The sequence below is a fragment of the Gadus chalcogrammus genome, chromosome 12 (assembly GCF_026213295.1).
Source record: "Gadus chalcogrammus isolate NIFS_2021 chromosome 12, NIFS_Gcha_1.0, whole genome shotgun sequence".
NCBI classification, from domain to species: Eukaryota; Metazoa; Chordata; class Actinopteri; order Gadiformes; family Gadidae; genus Gadus; species Gadus chalcogrammus.
The window spans coordinates 31,271,322-31,291,889 of record NC_079423.1 but is presented as its reverse complement, the minus strand read 5'-3'; the positions used below and the strand labels follow the sequence as shown (position 1 = coordinate 31,291,889).

Sequence of the window (20,568 nt, the reverse complement as noted above, 5' to 3'; positions counted from 1 at the left end):
TGATTGTCTTAAATCTTCTGTTGGACATATGCACACACACGCACGCACGCACGCACGCGCACACACACACACACACACACACACACACACACACACACACACACACACACACACACACACACACACACACACACACACACACACACACACCCAGTGATTGGCTGAGGAGGTCCACAGTCCATGCACATAAAACCAAACGCTTGCGGAAAAGGAGTGAAAAAATTAGTTTTTTATTAGATAAACAGTACTTTTAGCATATTGGTTATTCCAAGTTGATACAAGACTGAACAAATATGAATACGTTCGTGTTTTATACATCGAGCGCTTTATTATAACGTAACAATTTGATGTAGGCCTAGGCCTACTCCACATTAACCAACTTAGCGGTTGTTGAATCCGGAACCTTAGTGAGTCCTCATGTTTTTCGCCGGCGGGACTTCAAAGTAGGCCTCTGCGTCACTTCCTGCCCACGCCACATTCACATCCCCACGCGTTGACTGTTGAGGAATCAGCGTCCCAGTAGCCCGGCAAGTTTGCACCTGTAAGGTGGAATATTAAAGTTATACTCTGACTCTATGACTCTCGAAACCAGCATAGAGGATATGGAGGACCTGGAGGAGGACATGGAAGACCTGGAGGAGGACGAACAGCTCGGCACCGATTCCGAGGAGGAAGACAGTGAGCTATCAGACTCTGAGGTACGGAGGAGACTCAATGTGCTGCAAGGCGTGGGCATTATCCTTATAAAGCAGTTTATTCATTAGAAGGCTGTTGTTTATCATTATACATCTGTGGTTTATCCGTATAAAGCTGTGGTTTATTCACCATACAGCTGCAAGATGCCTTTGCCAAGGGGCTTCTGAAGCCGGGGATGAACGTCCTCACAACGAAGAGCAAAACCTGCGTCAACAACGTGGTGAGTCAAGGACCACATTGTTGTGGTTTCGTGACATTTGATAATAGCGGTATTAAACTGTATAATAACATGGTTAATTACCATAACGTAGGATTGTCTTATTTGAGCCACATTAACTCGTATGTCGTTGTCAACCGTGCAGGAGGGCATCAGGCAGTGTCTGGCGGAGCTCTCCAAGAGCCTGCCCTGGGTGGAGAGGTTGGACCTCACCAACCTGCCGGCCGAAGACATCCTGGCCCGGGCTGAAGGAAAGCTCCCCGCGGCGGACGGAACCGTGAACGCAGACGATGATTTCCAGAGAGAGATGTTCTTGTAAGTGTCTTTAAATGGCTGTGCCTCTCTCCTTTCAATCAAGCAAGATCGATACTTAGTTCGATTCTTGGTGTTGGATACAATTACGTTACCAAAACACTTACGAGAGACCGACAAATCACAACTGTGTATGCGTGTGTGTGTGCATAAATGTAGATACTCTAAAAAAAAACAGCGTCTGGACGAACTTGCATGTTTACTCTGTCACCTTCTTGCTGTGTATGCTCTTCATGTAAATTAACTATTAATTCCACATTGGTTTGTTGTAGTTACCGCCAGGCCCAAGCCAGCGTTCTAGAAGCACTTCCCCGCCTCAAGAAGCTCAACATCTTCACCAAGAGACCAGGGGACTACTTTGCAGAGATGGCCAAGTCAGACCAGCAGATGACGAAGGTGAGATCCGTTTGTCAGAGGAAAAACTGACTTTGGAGTATTTAATTTTTTCATGACGATGGTGGGCAGGTTACTCACCTTTATTTATTTACTGTGTTCTTGACCAATGTGACTGTCAGTTGAAATAAACTGAAAAAATGTTTAAAGATATCTTAATAATCGATAATGTAATATATATGAAACATTGCATTGCATATTTTGTCAATATCGGGATTCCGATTTCTCTGCCGAGGGGTGAATGTTGAGGTCAAAGCTGCCTTGGTGTGAATGCTTGGCCATTCTTCTAATTTTTGTGACATTATTTTGTGTTTGGTTTTATTTAGATCAGAAAGAAACTCATTTCAAAACAAGCCATACTGGAGAAGTCAGAGAAGGCCAAGAAGCTTCGTGAGCAGAGGAAGTTTGGCAAAAAGGTTGGTGCTTATATGTTCTGGTTTGTGTGTTTGAGCTTGGTTTTAAAATGTACAATAACATCTATGGCCAAATGTATTAGAGATAGACCGATATGGTTTTTTCAGGGCCGATACCGATTATTAGTGGTCAAGGGGGCCGATAACCGATATTTGGAGCCGATATTAATTTACAGAAAAAGGGAAAATATTGGCGTCAAAACTTTGAATACGAACGCCAACACTTAATTTAATTTAAATGCCTTTAAGCATATGTTTAATAAACACAACAGCTTATCAGATTTGCAACATGACACAATTTAAACAAATAAATGGCTCCCTAAAATTTTCCTGAACTGATATGTTAATCTTTTACAACTGGAAAATTTAAATAAATAAATAGTTCCCCAGTTAAACCGCCATTATTGCCAGACAGTTTTCTCTCAGACAGACGGGGGCTTTGCTGTCAGTTTCTCATGACACACACACACACACACACACACACACACACACACACACACACACACACACACACTATTCTCTAGCCATCCCCTCATCGTGCTTCCCTGTAATAAAACTAACTGAATTTTACTCTCTCACACACACACTTCTTACTTTTATCACTGACTATTTCCCTATCAATATTATCAGCAACCTCGTTTCAAGTGATTAAACCGTTTAAAAACACTAAACAGTCTACAGCATCTTCACTGTAATAATCAGTGTTAATCATAGGAACAGACAGCTGCTGCTAACGTATTGGGCCTCACAGTAACGTTAGTAGTCGTGAGTTGTAGAGTTTTGCTACAGTCTGCTGAGCGTCTAGAGCCAGAGAAGGAGAAAGCGGACCGCTGGGCTAACGTTACACTAAAAGCTGGACTGAATTGAGTTTATTAGGTTTTTACTCTCTCCCTCACACACAGACTTCTACTATCACAGACTATTTCCATATCAATATTATCAGCCACCTTGTTTCGAGTGATTAACGGACTGCGAGCAGAGCTGGCGCTTATGTTTCGATAACGTTAACCGGCTCACAGTAATGTTACTTGTAGTTGTAGAGGACTGGGATGTTTATTACAATTTCACGAGAGTCTGCTGCCTTATCTTACCTCGAAACCAAACCAGACAAAACCTTTTCTCCTCTCCGTGTGAGCACTGCATGCACAGCTTTCACTGCTGATTGGCTGTTACCCGTCGTGGATCTGCGTGTAACCAATCAGATGGTGCTCTGCGTGGGACAATGCTGGAGACAGCAGACAGAGAGGCGCGGCTGCATCAGAGCCAAAATAACGCAGTTTTAAAATGATCTCTTATCGGCCGTCGGATAAAAAAAAAATGCTGATGCCGATATGCGTCAAAATGCAGAATATCGACGCCATTAACCGGACGATAATCGGGCGACCCCTAAAATGTATCCATCTTTTCAGTCTCAAACTAAATACCTTAGCATGCAGTATTGTGTTCCTCAAGACACAAATGGTCCTACCAGATAAATGTAAACGGCCCTTCACCCTGGCGCTCACGTTAACAGTTCCCCTGGGAGCGGATTATTAGAGGATCACAGTGTTGTTGGCTCATGATGGTGACGGTTGACCGGTGAACGTGTTTCAGGTCCAAGTGGAGGTGATCCAGAAGAGGCAGAAGGAGAAGAAGGACATGATGAACGCAGTGAAGAAGTACCAGAAGGGTAAGGAGGCCTAGAGGCCATGGCTCTTGGGATCGCTACGCACTGCTTTAGATGCAAGTTATTCTTAACTTGACAGAAATGCATAAACTAGTGTTTAGTTTGGACTCTTTTTAGAGTGTATTTGTAGTCATTCCCAGAGGATATTGTAGAAACTTGTTGGGCAACAGTTGGATGGCTCCTAAAGATTTTAGTACTATATATATATATATATATATATATATATATATATGAAACTTATTTAAAACCAACAATTTCATTCGAGTGTTATTGAAGTTATGACTTCTGTTTTTTTTCAAGGTATGACCGACAAATTGGACTTCTTGGATGGAGACCAGAAGGGACCTGCAGCAGCTAGCCAGAAGACCAAGGGCGACGCGGCCAAGAGAGGGTAGGAGAGCCTGCTCACATTACTGCCGTTCGCTTGCGTGACTACCGCCCTCTTCAGGGTGAACATTGAGGTTCAACCGCCAAATACCTTGTTCTACACCAGACATTCTGGCTACTTCGATATGTCTCTCTCGTTATTTAACGGAAAGTTGTTGTTTCTTTTACATTGTTTAAGAATTGCTGGCTTTCACAATATTTAAAAACATATGTTCTACTGGTTTATATGGCCTTGGTTACCCTCGTTTTATTCAATATGACTTGTGATTGAATCTAGGGTTTGTTTTAAATCAGTTATCGGATAATCTTGAAATGACGTGTAACCGAAGTCTACGACCTTTGGGATTCCATGACGATATCACATCTGTGACAGATGTGTACAGCATTGTGGTCGGACGTACAGCCCTCCTTCTAGACGGATGGTGTTCTGTGGGCCTGAGCTTTGGTTTCCTGTCCGCTATTATTACATCATCGAAGGAGAATCCTAATGACCGCTCTTCTGTCGTCTCTCCAGCCCCAACGCCAAGAGGAAATCCAAAGACGACCGCTTCGGCTTCGGCGGCAAAAAGAGCGGAAAGAAGTGGAACACAAAGGAGAGCCACAACGACGTGTCGACGTTCCGGTCCAAGACAGCGCACGGGAAGGGCGGCAAGGGCGGCAAGAAGGGCGGCAAAGGAGCGCAGAATGTAGGTCCAACCACTGCACCACCTGTAGTTCACCTGTTGTACGGGCGTTCCTCTAAACACCTTATCTCTTATGCTTTCAGAAGCGGCCAGGAAAATCTGTGCGCAAGAAGATGAAGTCCAACAAATAAACAAGAACATTTTTGATAAAACATTGTATGTATATATGTGTCTTTGCCTGTATTGATGTTGCATGAAATAGGCACCATCTTATTATAACTTCTTTTTAATCAGCTATTTGTACTATGCAAGTACGTACAAGGCTGTGGATGTTCAACTTGTGTTCAGGCCGATCAGCTGAGGTTGCGAGTTTGTTCCTTGAGGCGCCAGGCAGCGTCCATGTACTTGGTGATCTCTGTGTTCTGACGAGGGAAGCTCAGTCTCCGGTCGCTGCGGTCTGAGACGATCTGGGCAGAAGGAGGAAGGAGAAAATCAACACTTCTGACAAGGCAGAATAGAAGGGAATTATCAGTTGTAATTTGAATAACTTTTCTCGCTATTGCAATGCTAGTTCCCCTCTTCGGTGCACCACTTTGGAGTTCTACTGTACTTAAAGTTGTTTGATATTTACTTTATGAAGATGAATAAACTACATCTTAAAATAAACAAGGTGTAAGCAATCCGAGCTGAATGGCTGTTTACCAGTGGTTTGGAGATGAATGCTTGCGTTAAGCAGTGGTTTGGAGATGATTGGCTGATCCTGTGTTTACCAGTGGTTTGGCGATGAATGGCTGATGCTGTGGTTTGGAGATGAATGGCTGTTTACCACTGGTTTGGAGATGAATGGCTGTTTACCAGTGGTTTGGAGATGAATGGCTGTTTACCACTGGTTTGGAGATGAATGGCTGATGCTGTGTTTACCAGTGGTTTGGAGATGAATGGCTGTTTACCACTGGTTTGGAGATGAATGGCTGTTTACCACTGGTTAGGAGATGAATGGCTGTTTACCAGTGGTTTGGTGATGAATGCCGGATGTGTTTACCACTGATTTGGAGATGAATGGCTGTTTACCACTGATTTGGAGATTAATGGCTGTTAACCAGTGGTTTGGAGATGAATGGCTGATATTTACCAGTGGTTTGGAGATGAATGGCTGAAATTGTGTTTACCACCACTGGTTTGGAGATGAATGGCTGTTTACCAGTGGTTTGGAGATTAATGGCTAATGTGTTTACCAGTGGTTTGGAGAACCAGCCGATCTCCTGGCTCTCCGTCTGGGGGTGGGGGTACTTCCTGGTCGGCTCCAGCCAGGCGTGATGATGGGCTTGTATGAAGGAATCTGTGTAAAGGAATCTTCCGTCAATGAAATGAATAACCCTAAAAAAAAAAGCATGAAATTGGATCTTTAAACCAATCCACATTATTTGACATGATCGGAAGATCCCTGGAGACGCAACTCAAAACAACCTGGGTTTATGCATGATTTTTTTTCAGAATTGGAGTCGGCCTCTGTAACTTATTTTATAACCACATAATCTATTTAGAAATAGCCTATATTGTGGGGATAACGTCATGTTTTGGTCGAGCTGTACTCACGATCCTCCACCGCCTCCATCTCCTCACCGCCGACCGTCGGCTTGTCCGTCAGAACATGGACTACATGAAGGAAACGGTAACTACATGAATTAAGCCTTATTGGGTTTAGTTTCATGTAGTTTTAATGGGACATTCACTTAAATACATAATAAACAAGGCCATGCACTCACGCTTCTTGTATGGATTGATGTTGAACTCCGTGTAGAGTTTCTGGGTTCTTTGTTCTTTCTGGATGGTTTCAACATGAATTGCGTTTTGGTGGACGACATCCAGGGGTGTCTTCTCTGGTTTGGACATTTTAGCACCTCAAGAAAATCCGCACCTCACTGGGAATAAACGCACTGGGAAGTAGGCTACATGCTCACCATGACAACCGAAAACATTGCCTTGTGATACTGCGGCCAACCACACGGTGGCGCTGTGGAACCACCGTTGATCTGAACCAGCCATGGATTTGACATTGGTCAATTAATTATAGAAAAATTCCAAAGCTCACATACTTTGACAAAGGTTTATTTGCACAATTTCAAAACGTACAATGCAATGAATATAGCAGAAATTCCCCAAAAAGGTTATAACCTTTTTGATTGACATCAAAATGTGATACATATATGTATCACATTTTGCAACTTTTCTCTTGCCGTAATTATCTAGTCTGACCTCATACCGATCCCACCGTTACATTTCCTAAAATCGTATGTGTTGAAGACAGTTTTAAAAATGTTTTTATCCGAGCCCTTTCACCCACACAACTTTTCAACTCAAAATGAGCCTCTTGCCAGTCTGTCTTTTCCTTCCCTTTCCCCTGGTTTATTGATGACTGAATAAGAAGGGTCTCTTTATGGGATGAATGATAAAGAGGTTTTGTTTAATGCTCTTTGTTCGGTCTCCTCTACAGTCTTCAGTCTGTGCTCCCTGCACCATCCTGTGTGTCGGTGATGGAGCATGGTTAAGTGTCAGCTGTAACCCCCCTGCCAGCCCTACAGGCCTGCACCTCAGCAGGGGAACCAGTCAGTGCACAGCAAGACGCCTCTGGTGGCTGCGATCCTAAAAGGTTTCTCTTTTCTTTCGATTGCCTTCTTCCCCCCCCGCAACCCCCCCCCCCCCCCCCTCCCGGCTCATCTTCAATGCTGTGGTGATGCTGTCCATCACCTCTCTGGCCATTCTCACAGCTCAGAAAAGCTTCTTCTGCCCTGCAGGCAACCTGTGGTCAGCATCACTTAACTTCCTGCTTGACTAAAGCGTTTCCTCAGGCTCTCCTGTCCGCACCCTGTGAGCCTGTACTGCAGTGCATCATGGGGGATATGGGTAAGCGATGAGTAACGTTGGGTGAAGATTGTCGTTCCGCAGGGATTAGTGCCGCTCTTCCTCTGCTGTACACCCTCCCTGGACGGGTTTCAGTAGAAGGTTTCATGGTCCACCAACCGGAGGACTCTCTTGGTTGATCCGTGGGGCTGACCGCCCTCTGGGTCTTCCACCAGCGTGTGTAGCAGGAGGGGTTCTGTGGGTCAGCCAGTATCAGTGTCATTCTCTCTACAGAGAAAGCTTGCATTAAAAAGTCTTGCTAGCACCTACTGAAAATAGTTATTTCTGTGGACCTCTAGTCTCTAGAGACTGTAGTAAGAAAGTCTTGATTTACTTCTTTATGTTATAATATAGCATAGCGGATCTGATTGTTTGGATTTTTCTGTTTAACGTTTGCTTATGATGAGTTGTCAATTTATTTGGCACAAAAGAAATACATAAATATACACACCTTGAACCACCTCCACTGATAAAATACTTTTTCTATGTACATTACAAAGTTTTTCAATGAAAAAAATACAATTTTGTTAAATGTGACATGTTTTATAACAGTGAGCTGACACAAACAAAACACGATGCACCGGAGCATAGTGAGTGGATCCCGGGGGACAGAGGGCTCTTCTGCCGACAGCGTTCTCCGGAGCTGCCTCGTTCCACATCTGTTTATGTGCGCTGTGTCGTGTCTTCATTGTTGTGGAACTAATGGTGGACTTCATCCAACACACACACACACACACACACACACACACACACACACACACACACACACACACACACACACACACACATAACACACACACGTTTTAAACCCCCATACACTGCCACACTAATACACTCTTCCACGCTGATGACTACACACTTCAACACAAATCCATCATAACATACATACAGTGCATACAAGCGAGGAAACCCTGGCTGAATATAGAACCACAAAGATAGACGCCGGATAACTTCCGGCTAGTAGGGGATACCTCTCTAGCTCTAGTAGCTCTATGGGTACATTGGGTTGGGACTGAATGAACTGAAGGTAAGCAGTCTTTTTAAGTTTAATTTGTGTGTGTGTGTGTGTGTTACAGTTCAAAGTATGGTGAATGGTCAGAGAAAAACTGTCCTGGCAACATTTCGCTATGGTTAACAGATCTTTCCCAGAGTGCGCACAAAAAAAAAAATGAGTTAAGAAAGGGAACACAGCATTTGACCCTGGGTGAACGAGTACACACTGTGCCACGTTCCGTTCCCACAGATCAGCTGCTTTTCAAGGTATTCATGGGGCAGAGGGACAAAGGCCGCTCTGCCAAAGCCTTACTTGACCTATTTGAACGGCCTCTTGTGGGCTCACGGCCCGCGTGGCGGTCGAGCCCCGACCGTCTCACTGAGTACAGGAGGGATCCCACAGACCCTCACCTTCTGCTACAGCCTTCCTTCTTCATACTGTATCTGCTTAGTGCTTGATCCCCCGGGGGCTGTCTGTGAGCGGTATCATCATAAGGGCATGGAACCCCCTGCGGAGACGGACCTAAACCCAACGCTGCTGCCTCGTGTCTTTGTGTCTCTCTCTCTCTGCAGATCTGTTCGCTGGTCTCACGGCCTCTGTTGAGTTCCTGTTTGTTTCCCCTCCTTTCTTTCCTTCCTTCGCCATGTCTTCCTCTCTGTTCCGTCCTACAGCGGAGCTGACCTGTAGTCATCCAAACGAGCTTCTCTCCTCCACGATCTTGCCCTCCACATCTCTATCATAGGTCCGTTGATGCAGGCACACACACACGCACACACGTACACATGCACACAAGTACGCATGCACACATGTTCACATGCAAGCACACACGCACGCACACATGTACACACGCAAGCACGCACACACACACACACACATACACAGCTTATAAATTAAATATTAATCTGCACAATAGTCTCTGTATCAATCCTTATCCCTCGCCTCCCTCTTATTTATTTTCCGCTACACACAGGCACACAGACACACACCTGCTCCACTTTGGATAGTGGTGTGGTTCACTTCCACACAGCAAGCCTAATCAGCAGGTTGGTCTCTCTCTCTCTCTCTCTCTCTCTCTCTTTCTCGCTCTCGCTCTCGCTCTCGCTCTCGCTCTCGCTCTCGCTCTCTCTCTCTCTCTCTCTCTCTCTCTCTCTCTCTTTTCAGCCCAGCTGTCATTTCCTCCCCCAGCCCCCGAAGGTCCAACCAAACCACTGTATTTATATTATTACATTAACCACTCTAACACTTGTTCAGCTGCTCCGGCGAGATTACAGACCACACTTCACCAGCCCTTTTAAAAGCTATCATCTGTTAGGAGCCTCCGGCATTTAATTAAGTTCATATTGAGTTTCAAACCTGGTAAATAACACGTGTATGAGCTACATCAAACCCTTCTTTTTCTCTGGGTGTTCTGTACGCTTCAGCGGCTGTAGGGTGATTTAACGTCAGGGTTTCCCTACGGAAACAGGATGAGGCTCCCTCTGAAAAACCATTCCTCTGGACACAAACATTGATTTTTCTCCTTTTCTGATGAAGCTGTGTTTGGTTGTGTTGTACGTACGACACAGTAGGGATGAACTGCATTTATTTCTCGTGGAACTCATACACTGTCGTGTATCGAATGGGACCAGCCTGACTATTGATTTATGTATTTGTTGTGTGGCCCCCGCCTCGCCAGCCTGAATCTCTAGAGCTCATCTCTGCTCTGCCTTCAGATATGACGCTGGAACCAGTCCAGGTATACGCAGCGTGGCTCCAGACCAAATCCTCTCGGCCAAAGAGAAGCTCAGAAAGGGATGTAGGGGATGACTACACTAAGAAGACACCTGGCGCTTTGAGCGAGAGACCTTTAACTTCATTCCCTCACTATTGTGTGTCCCAATATTCACTATTGGGAAATATTACCTTGGAAAGGGCACTTCATATGTCATTGCGATGGCAGGATCTGACTGGTTGACACTAATCCAATTGGGTGGTAATCCAGCCCGTCCTGACAGACCCATCACCGGTCCAGATTTAATGAGATCATGGTCCTGATGCAGAGGCACCTATTACCGTAAAAGAAAAGGGTGACTCTTGGATTCTGACGAAAACACTTACGGCGGTGATTAGTTAAATCTCCCCCCTGCTAATCAGATGAACAGCGAGCTAAAGCCCCTCTGTGGTGCTCAGTCATCCGGCTCAGCCTGGCTCCTCCTGTATGGGGAGGCTTAGGTTGAGGACGGAGCGACTGATGGAGGCCTGGCAGCTGGAGGATGGATGGAAGAGCCTCAAGTCTGCTCTGACTCCCTGACAGAGGCCTGACCCAACTGGCACCATAAACAGGTGCAACCTCTGTCTTGGTTACTAAAGCGCATATAATCATAATAAAGTAAATGACGTCGTTCTTCAGAAAGGCGTTTTCAGAAATATGGAATAATTGAAACCAGATTGGGACTTTAAATACAAATATTTGTATTATTCTCTGGTATTTGAACAAATGGTTTCAAGTTACAAAGTCGTAACTCCAAGAGTAAGTATTGACCAAAATGTGAGGTTGTCAGAATGAATATTTGTTGATCTTCTATTTCCCCCTTCTCCTCCTCTCTCCTCTGTCCTCTCTCTACATTCCTCCGTGTTCCTGTCTGGTTCTCCAGCCTCCTCACCCACTCCAGTCATCCCTCCGCCCTGAGCAAAGCGCTGATCTGAATCAGTCACTTTCTGCCATAACGAGTGAGCTGGTTAAGTTCTGTTCATGGCTAGTTAAGTTCTGTTCATGGCTGGTTTGGTTCTGTTCATGGCTGGTTTGGTTCTGTTAATGGCTGGTTAAGTTATGTTAATGGCTGGTTAAGTTCTGCTAATGGCTGGTTAAGTTCTGCTAATGGCTGGTTAAGTTCTGCTAATGGCTGGTTAAGTTCTGCTAATGGCTGGTTAAGTTCTGCTAATGGCTGGTTAAGTTCTGCTAATGGCTGGTTAAGTTCTGCTAATGGCTGGTTAAGTTCTGTGGCTGGTGCTGAAAGTGAGAGAGGAGACAAACCTTTATCCAAACAGAGCATCCTGCAGACAGATAACAGATGAACCGTCAGCACTGTGCAGTTAATTCAACCAGCTGATGGATTGTGGTCGGCCTATACTGTATGTTGTTACCTGTATAAATGGGCATGTAATAAGGAAAAGTCACTGAAACCAATGGAAACTGGGTTAGCAGAATGTGCACGACTCTGTGACGATAATATTTGCACCATGACCTGATTTACTGCTCAACACCCTGTGGTTAAAAAGCCGTGTGGATACCATGGCAACCATATTTCCGTATGACAGGCATGTATTAGAGACCTATAGGCATCTGAGAGATCGTTCTGTCTCTCCTCTATCATTTCTGCCAAGGAAGAGAGACATATTTCCCCACATTAACCGACGCACAAAGTGATTACCCCTCTCTGGATCTGATATATGACCTTACTTTGCCACTGCCACTCAAAGGATATGTTGGTTATAATAATGCACTTTTATATGCCTGTTCTAAGATTAATGTGAGAAGAAATATATCCTCACATAAGCAATCCTTTAGATATTGTCTTGTCATGACTCCATATGATAATTTGAAGGCGCAAGTTCCCACACGACAGCTGTAGCTGCTCATACGAACCTCTACTGGTTCCACTACTCAACCACCGCAGGCTGCAACCCGCCCACAGGCGTCACTGGTTCAGACGCCGCCGAGCCAGAGCGCAGAGCAGAGGATCACACACGCATCGAGACGGACGGCTCTCGCTGTCAAGGATACCTTTCGTTTGTTTTCTTTTTCGGATGAATCCAGCGATAAGCGCTTTTGGATTTAACGATGAGGACGGACGTGGGGAAGCTGGTGCTGTTACATCTGTTAGTGATGGAGCTTCATGCCGCTGACGGTAAGAACCGGACACACAGAGGGGAACCTGGAATGACAATGAGAGGGACCCCGGTGTGTTTGTGAGGCACAACCCGGGTCGTTAGGCGAGATTTCGGTTCATGGGAGTTGGAATTCCGTTGGCACTTGCAGTTTTCAGCTTCCACCTGGTTTGGCACGTTGTCTGGTTTTCTAATAGCTAAAACGGGGACAGGAATCAACATGAGAGGAGCCACATACTGGGAGGATCCCAGTATGAGGAGCGGTGGTAGGATCCCAGTATGAGGAGCCGTGGTACCACACAGTGGGCTGGTAGGATCCCAGTATTGGTTGAGCCGTACCACACGGTGGACTGGTAGGATCCCAGTATGAGAGGAGCCGTGGTGGTACCACACGGTGGGCTGGGAGGATCCCAGTATGAGGAGCGGTGGAGGAATCCCAGTATGAGGAGCAGTGGTAGGATCCCAGTATGAGGAGCAGTTGTACCACACGGTGGACTGGTAGGATCCCAGTAGCCGTGGTACCAAACGGTTTACTGGTAGGATCCCAGTATGGGGAGCAGTGGTACCACACGGTGGACTGGTAGGATCCCAGTAAGAGCAGTGGTATCAGACTGCTGGATGCCCACATGCCCTCTTTGTTTGATATTGTGTTTCTGAGGGAGTTCTCCCCTTGGCAGACCGCCTCAAGCCCCCTCCGGGAGCAGAGCAGAGTAAACAGCAGGTGGCGGCTTGATATCCTGCATAAGAATGACAAGCCGTTGCAACCACAGCCAAATGTTGATATGCATTTTTAATTGGTCCGTTGATTGCCGTGTTTGACCTCACACATCGCGTCGTGACCCCTCGACTCTGTGCTCTCAACTATGGTGGAATAAACAATAGATGCTATAGAATGAATCTATATATATTATAGATGACATCGGCAAGCGTGTTGGTGAACCTCGGTCTCGGATGTAGGCCTACTGGACCGACTAGACACATACAGGTTGGATCACGAGGCCATGTGTTTCTGTTGACATTTGCTTACGAATGCCTTTTCCCAAAACCAGGATCGCATAAGGAGTCCCAGTGTGAGGCGGGCCAGTTCCGGTGTCACAACGGGAGGTGCGTCCCGAGTCTCTGGAGGTGCGACGATGACGACGACTGCTCGGACAACAGCGACGAGGAGAGCTGCCGTGAGTAGAACCCGGTGCACAGGAAGAATCAGCATTGTCCTTTACTCCGAGCAAGCATGAAGATGTTATGGGATCACAGAACCTGTCACACGCCGTAACGAGTGTCCCTAATTCCTTATGTATATCACGGCTCAGCATCATCTGAAGCCCCTCGTCTCTGCCAGAGACGCGTGTGTCGCATCGCCAGAAGTCATGAGTCTCTCATAAGAGTTGTTAATGTTCGTTGGAGATTATTTTCGTATAATATTCTATAATCCTGCTAATACATAGCGGATTATATTTCGAACACGATCGTGGGTGTTATCTTTATAGGGAATGTAGTTCAGATGGATATGTTGATTGTTGAATTGTTTATGAACATTTTTGTAAGGAGTTGAATCCATCAGAGCATGAACGGCCACAGGCAGATACCGTCTCTAATTGCTTTGAATCAATTTTGTGCATTCATGTAAATGGAATCACCGAGCAAGGATCGCGTCTGAATTCGTCCCAGTGCTAATTGCTTGAACGGCTACATTAGGCATTGATTGGACCATTAGTAATGGGTGCGCCAATGATATTCTACCCCTGCCTCCACCCCTGGGTGTCGGCTCGTCTGGGGGAGCCTTATTGGTAGTTATGTGTATTTAGTGGCAATACTCAGTGGGGCATGTTTTAATGAGCTCTGCCTTCCGGGAACCTGTTTGGTGTGCTAGCGAGTATTAATATGTGGCTGTTTTAATTGTTTTTTTTAAAGATTTATTTTTGCATCATTATGCTTTAACGATAGAGTGAGGTACACAGGAAGGGGTGGGTTGCTGAGATCAGGACTGAGCCGTAATGGTGCTCACTCTAGCCGGTGAGCCAACGGGGAGCCCACCTGTTAACAGCAGACGTGTTGTTTAACAGCAGATGTGTTCAGTATCTGTCCGCTGATGAGAAGGGTCATTCGGACGCCTGAGCGGATGTGCTTGTGTCGGGGGAGAAGCTCCCGTTATGTTGTCTTCCACTACCGTTCGCTGTTCCTCCAGCACCATCACAGTGCTCATATTACATAAAGCTTCACAAAGAAGAGAAACCGCAACACATTCCACACCCTACTGCCTGTGTCCTGATGCTGTGGGGTCTTTAACACGTCTGGTTCAATGCACAGAGGTACACACACACACACACACACACACACACACACACACACACACACACACACACACACACACACACACACACACACACACACACACACACACACACACACACACACACACACACACACACACACAGGGAGGTACCCTAAGGTGAGTCAAACTGATGAACCTTACAAAGACACATTATGGACAAACACCTGCAGACAAACACACAGACACACACACACACACGCACACACACACACAGGATGTGTGTGTCAGTGGGATACACAGCTGGACAGACGTGTGGATACAGTTGGTGGTTTTTGTATTCTTGCCTTTCCCCATTATGATCAAAACGAAAGCCCACTTCGGGTCTACTGAAGCCTTCAACTCTTTTTAGAAATTCCCTCATCTCTACAGGATCACCTAAATCTTTTTAGGCTGGCACAAGACAACACATTTGTTTCTATCGTGCACCTTTCCCCCGACTTGGGCTTCGAGTGTGGCTGCTTCTGACGTTTCTCGTCTTGTCTCTGTATTGCGTTCCAACTCCTTTCTGCTTTCCACTCTTGTGTTGATATTGCCTCAGCCGACATCTTTGATGCGTTGAAAACACATCATGTTGATGTCGGTATCCGATAGACACACGAAGGGATCCTGTTTCCGATGTGTCGTGGTCTCGTCCATTTAGGCTGAATCGGTCTTGATGTTGAGAGGGGGAGCAATGATGCAAAATAAAAAATAAACGGTTATTCCTTTGAAATGCTTTAAAACTAAAGTAACAATCCTCGTTTGAAAATGTTAGAAGTAGAAAAAAAGAGATATGTGTTCAAATGAAGGCAGCATGAAGTTGTCTGAAAAATATTAGCTAAAACATTCTGAAGTAAAGTACAGATACCAGAGAACTGTACTGAAGTACAGAAAAAAAGTATTTGTACTTGGCTTCTTCCCACCTCTGGATATATTCTATATCCTCCCCACTGACCCCTGTCCAACACACAGCACCAAGACCACAGTAAGGAGGTAGGAGGTAGGAGGTAGGAGGTAGGAGGTGAGGGGGTAGGAGGTGAGGAGGTGAGGAGGTGAGGAGGTAGGAGGTGAGGTGGTAGGAGGTGAGGAAGTACGAGGTGAGGAGGTAGGAGGTGAGGTGGTAGGAGGTGAGGAGGTAGGAGGTGAGGGGGTAGGAGGTGAGGAGGTAGGAGGTGAGGGGGTAGGAGGTGAGGAGGTAGGAGGTGAGGGGGTAGGAGGTGAGGGGGTAGGAGGTGAGGGGGTAGGAGGTGGGTGGTAGGAGGTGAGGTGGTAGGAGGTGAGGAAGTACGAGGTGAGGAGGTACGAGGTGAGGAGGTAGGAGGTGGGGTGGTAGGAGGTCAGGTGGTAGGAGGTGAGGAGGTGAGGAGGTAGGAGGTGAGGTGGTAGGAGGTGAGGAGGTAGGAGGTCAGGTGGTAGGAGGTCAGGTGAAAGGAGGTGAGGGGGTAGGAGGTGAGGTGGTAGGAGGTGAGGTGGTAGGAGGTGAGGGGGTAGGAGGTCAGGTGGTAGGAGGTCAGGTGATAGGAGGTAGGAGGTAGGTGGTAGGAGGTGAGGGGGTAGGAGGTAGGTGGTAGGAGGTTCTGCATCCATACGACAGTTCACCAGCATCCGTCCTCCGGGGTGAACACTACGACGACCATCAGCTGACCATACATGAGGCCGTATCTGTCGCTGCAGGAGGCGTCTGGGATTCTCCCAGTGGAGCGAATAACAGCTGTGAGTCGATGTCGACGACAGCTGATGGCAACGAAACGCAACCGATCCAGCAGAGCCTGGGATTACAATCCAAGCAATTAAAGTACGTTCAACTGTTATCGAGCCAAATAACAACATGAATGGATCCAACATTAAATTGGATGTGATGGCGCTAAAATGCAAGTAATTTCTGCTTTGATGCACCTTTTCTGCGTGGTGAGGCTATTGGGTTTAGTCTTCCATTGCGGGCGCTGAAGCTGCTGTTGTTTGTTTTGAATCATATGAAATGAAAGTGAACGATTGATTCACTGGATTGTTCTCTGCTTACAATGAACGCGCACTCGGCCCCGTCGACCAGGACGTCTGGTTTGTGGCAGCACATTTGAAGTCCAAGTGCGACTTTGGACGCTGAAAACAATGGAAAGATGGTTCAATGGTTTTTATTGTAATACATCTAATAAAAGCACAAGCCAATTGTTTATAGGGTCAGCCCTGCCTTGCTCTTAGCTTCTGTCCAATGATTTTGCGATGGCCTGCTGGCAGTGGACAGCCCTGCTTGTCTGCCAGGTTTTTCACTTTTGGCATCGACTTGCTGTACTTAAACAAGAAGCCAAAATGCTAAGGAGGCTAGCGGGTCGAGAATTAGCATCTGGCAGCTCACAGCTGCAGCGGAGGAACGCTTCATTACACATGAGTTCCACTCATCACTCGTCCCTCTACTGCTGTGTCCCCAGTTCTCCCTAAGAGGACAGCGGCAACACTTTCTCTGTCACAAGGACGTGAGCCTCGATGCAAATGCTAACACAACGGAGAAAGCAGCATGAACATTCGCTTGAGCCAAACCGACACTGGGTTTTAGGGGCTGATAAATATTAGGCACAATGTAATAATGAATTAATAAATAATAAAAATCACTTATCTCCGTGCCAGTTACATAATATACCTTGATTTATTTATCACATTACATTGGTTTTGCAAAGTTCATATTTATTTATTCAAAGAAACATGGCTTACGTCGATTTAACTTTGAGTTGGAATGCATGTATATTTAATTATTACATTATAACACACTGTATTACTAAATATTACAGTGTTTTATGTTCAGTGATGTGAGTGATCAGAACAGCAGTGTTCACCTGGTGATGCTAAAGAAAAGTAGAGGCACACACTGCCTCTGTTCCTGCCGCATGAATAGAATGTTCTCTAAATACATAGAACTGGGTTCATATATATTTATAACATGCAATAAAGCACTTATGATGGGTGGAGATCAGTGCCTGAATTTGAAGCACATATAACCCGGCTAAATGTCCCTAGGGGGGGAAGGTTATTTTGTAAAAAGGCAACTACTTAAAGTGACTCTTGTTCCAGGATGGTATTGACCAGAGGAGGGGAAGGGGAGGACCAATCGGAACAGACGGCCTTTAACCAACGGCGTCAGAAAGCTTTTCTGGCTCTCTCAACGCAGCATTCCCTGTTTTAGGGGCAAAGGCTGCGCTCCGGCATCGAGTGTGCTTGTCTTCGTACCAGAGGCGTGTTTAATCCCGGACTCATCACACAAACCATTGAAATTAATCAACTGGAAGAAAAGCTTGCACTGTTTCTCCCAGCAGACTGCATGGGACTTTACCCTTAAAAAATAGAGTAGAGACTAGAGGGTGGAGAGCAGAGAGTGGGAGAGTGTGTTGTCGGTCCCCTACTCTAACAAAGACTGCACGCTGCTCTTCTTGATTCATTCACTTCTCCATTCTTCTGAAACTCTATAATTGAAGATGACACACTCTCTTCCTGTTAGAAAAGGGCCCAGACCTCAATTGCACTGAATCAAATTGGTAAGAGTTAGGGGGGATGCGCAAACCCACTTTTTCCCCATCAAAGTGTACGGGGCTGTACAGAGCAGGTGTGTGTGTCCAGGTCCTTCCACACCCAAAAACACCAGTCACATTAGCTAGGCGTGAGCGTAGCTTCATACACAGCATATAGACGGCCATGCTTATCAACGCTACAATGGGCTTCACACACCCCAGCCCCCCAACGAGTTTCCCACAAGGCGCTTTTAGGGTTGCATTACCTGGAGCGCATTGACCTCTTGGTCACTACGCCTGCTTCTGAGTTTTTTTTTGCATGATATCTTCTGGAATAAAAGGCTTGATCCTCCGTACAGCAGCTGCTTCTCTTTGTAAAAGTGTGTGTGTTTGTGTGTGTGTGTGTGTGTGTGTGTGTGTGTGTGTGTGTGTGTGTGTGTGTGTGTGTGTGTGTGTGCGTGTGTGTGTGTGTGTGCGTGTGCGTGTGCGCGCGCGCACGCGTGCGTTCGTAGTAGGAAGCATAGACCTCGGGCAAATAAACCGTGAATCATGGACCTGCTCTCATGTTTCCTTTAGTTTGCCTCAAAATCCATAAAAGCTGAGGTTGTACTATACAAGAGGTGTGTTTGTTTGGCCATCTTTTTATAATGTGTCTTTGTGCACATGCATCTTTCTGACTGGTGTAGGAGGAGGCGTGTTCTATGTTAAAACTGGTACATTTATACACCAGTTTTATGTTCAAACCGTCAGGGTTTTATGGTATGATTTGTGTTTGTTCTCCTCTGTATTGTGTTTACAAATATGAGCGTCTTCATGTTCTTGGATGAAGGTATAGAGGGAGTTGGTGAGTTTATCTTTGTGGGGGAAACAACGATTCCCTCAACACAGTCTTGACACACACGATTAAGTTTGATCACTCCCATCTTTCACTCTCTCCCTCCCTGAAGGCCTTTTGTATGAACAGCATGAGGTGTGTTGAAGAGCTTTACTGAGCTGGTTGATGGTGGACAGTGGAAGCAGCACATGAGAAGCCACAGAGAAAGGCTTGCCTTGCTTGGTTTGCATCCTTGCCTGTGAGGGGTGCTGGGGCCCGCCTAGCTTCGGTTCTGCAGACATGATTTGCTATCTAAAAATCAATTCTGCATCAGCGTGGAGACGTCCATGGATGTGTCCCTTCAATGAGCGTATAAACGATAAGAGTAGACCACAGATTTTACGGCCGTAACTTATTGACCTATCGGACAAGCCTGCTGGCTTCCTGCCGGTACTCCGGCTACTTTCTGTTTCCTTTTTGCCATACTAACTTTGTATGGGCATTTGCTAATATGTATGACAATTTACTATATACATATATCGCCGACATTTGAACCCGATTGGTCATTTATTTTCTATAGACTGATTGATTGCAGAGTTGATTTTTTTAGCTGCATCTCTGTATTCTCCACGCTGTGTGGTAGATAAACTCATGGTTTGTATAAAAGGTTTGAAGTTGATTGTTCATTTGTTCATTTTCATCTGCATACCTTTGTCGTCTCTCTGCGTGTGTGCGTGTGTGCGTGTGTGCGTGCGTGCGTGCGTGCGTGCGTGCGTGCGTGCGTGCGTGCGTGCGTGCGTGCGTGCGTGCGTGCGTGCGTGCGTGCGTGCGTGCGTGCGTGCGTGCGTGCGAGTCTGCTTTTCACTGTCTGCTCAGCAGAGAGTGGACGTGGGTGTGTGCAGCAACTCCTCATTATGTCGTCTTTCGTGAAGGGGAAACGCTATTTTTAAAACAGTGCAGGGGAACAAGGGACTAGGGGGGTTGTAGGCGCGTGCAGGTGTGTGTGTTTGCAGACCTTCCTCATGTGAACCTGAGGATGAGGAGAGAGCAGAGGTGTATGTGTGCATCGACCTCTAGAATCAGAGACATCTGGCCATGCAGAGCTGCGGGCACGTGGAACAGAGAGCCAGATGTGCAAAGTGTGTTTGAAGGATTGTGATTGCGCAACGGATGCTTTTCTTTCCTTAATAAATGTATCGGTTGCTTGCGGCCCTGAAAGGCGAGATTTGCGACGCGTTGCCTGTTGTGACCCCGATTCACTCAGCGACCGTTTGTCATCAGCACGCTGATGGATGGAGGAGAGAGGAAAGCAACGTAGTGAGGACGGCATGGAGAGGAAGGCTGGGAGAGAGAGGAATCGGAGGAATCAGAGGAATCAGAAGTGGGGCGAGAGGGACAGATGGAGCCCGAGGAGACCTAGAGACAATCCCAAGAACTTTTATTTTTTTTCAATCCATAAAAAAATGATGTATGCTGC

General features: G+C 46.2%; 2 protein-coding genes and 1 long non-coding RNA gene across 3 annotated transcripts; 2 read left to right on the top strand and 1 right to left on the bottom strand.

Annotated features, from left to right (window-relative positions):
* The first annotated feature begins 441 nt into the window (after positions 1-441).
* On the top strand, positions 442-5,404 carry ebna1bp2 (EBNA1 binding protein 2). Its single transcript, XM_056604722.1, has 9 exons — positions 442-698; positions 833-916; positions 1,059-1,228; positions 1,498-1,621; positions 1,945-2,034; positions 3,625-3,700; positions 3,998-4,088; positions 4,599-4,770; positions 4,851-5,404. Exons 1-9 carry the CDS (start codon positions 576-578, stop codon positions 4,896-4,898), a joined length of 978 nt encoding a protein of 325 aa, XP_056460697.1. The 5' UTR covers positions 442-575; the 3' UTR covers positions 4,899-5,404.
* cfap144 (cilia and flagella associated protein 144) lies at positions 4,537-6,685 on the bottom strand. Its single transcript, XM_056604758.1, has 4 exons — positions 6,474-6,685; positions 6,304-6,363; positions 5,943-6,046; positions 4,537-5,174 (listed from the first exon to the last, which is right to left on the bottom strand). The coding sequence occupies exons 1-4, from the start codon at positions 6,598-6,600 to the stop codon at positions 5,061-5,063; spliced, it is 405 nt and encodes a 134-aa protein (XP_056460733.1). The 5' UTR covers positions 6,601-6,685; the 3' UTR covers positions 4,537-5,060.
* A 5,675-nt stretch (positions 6,686-12,360) lies between these two features.
* On the top strand, positions 12,361-18,597 carry LOC130393992 (uncharacterized). Its single transcript, XR_008897194.1, has 3 exons — positions 12,361-12,489; positions 13,519-13,644; positions 17,844-18,597. It is a non-coding gene; the product is annotated as an uncharacterized LOC130393992 (long non-coding RNA).
* Positions 18,598-20,568: the final 1,971 nt, after the last annotated feature.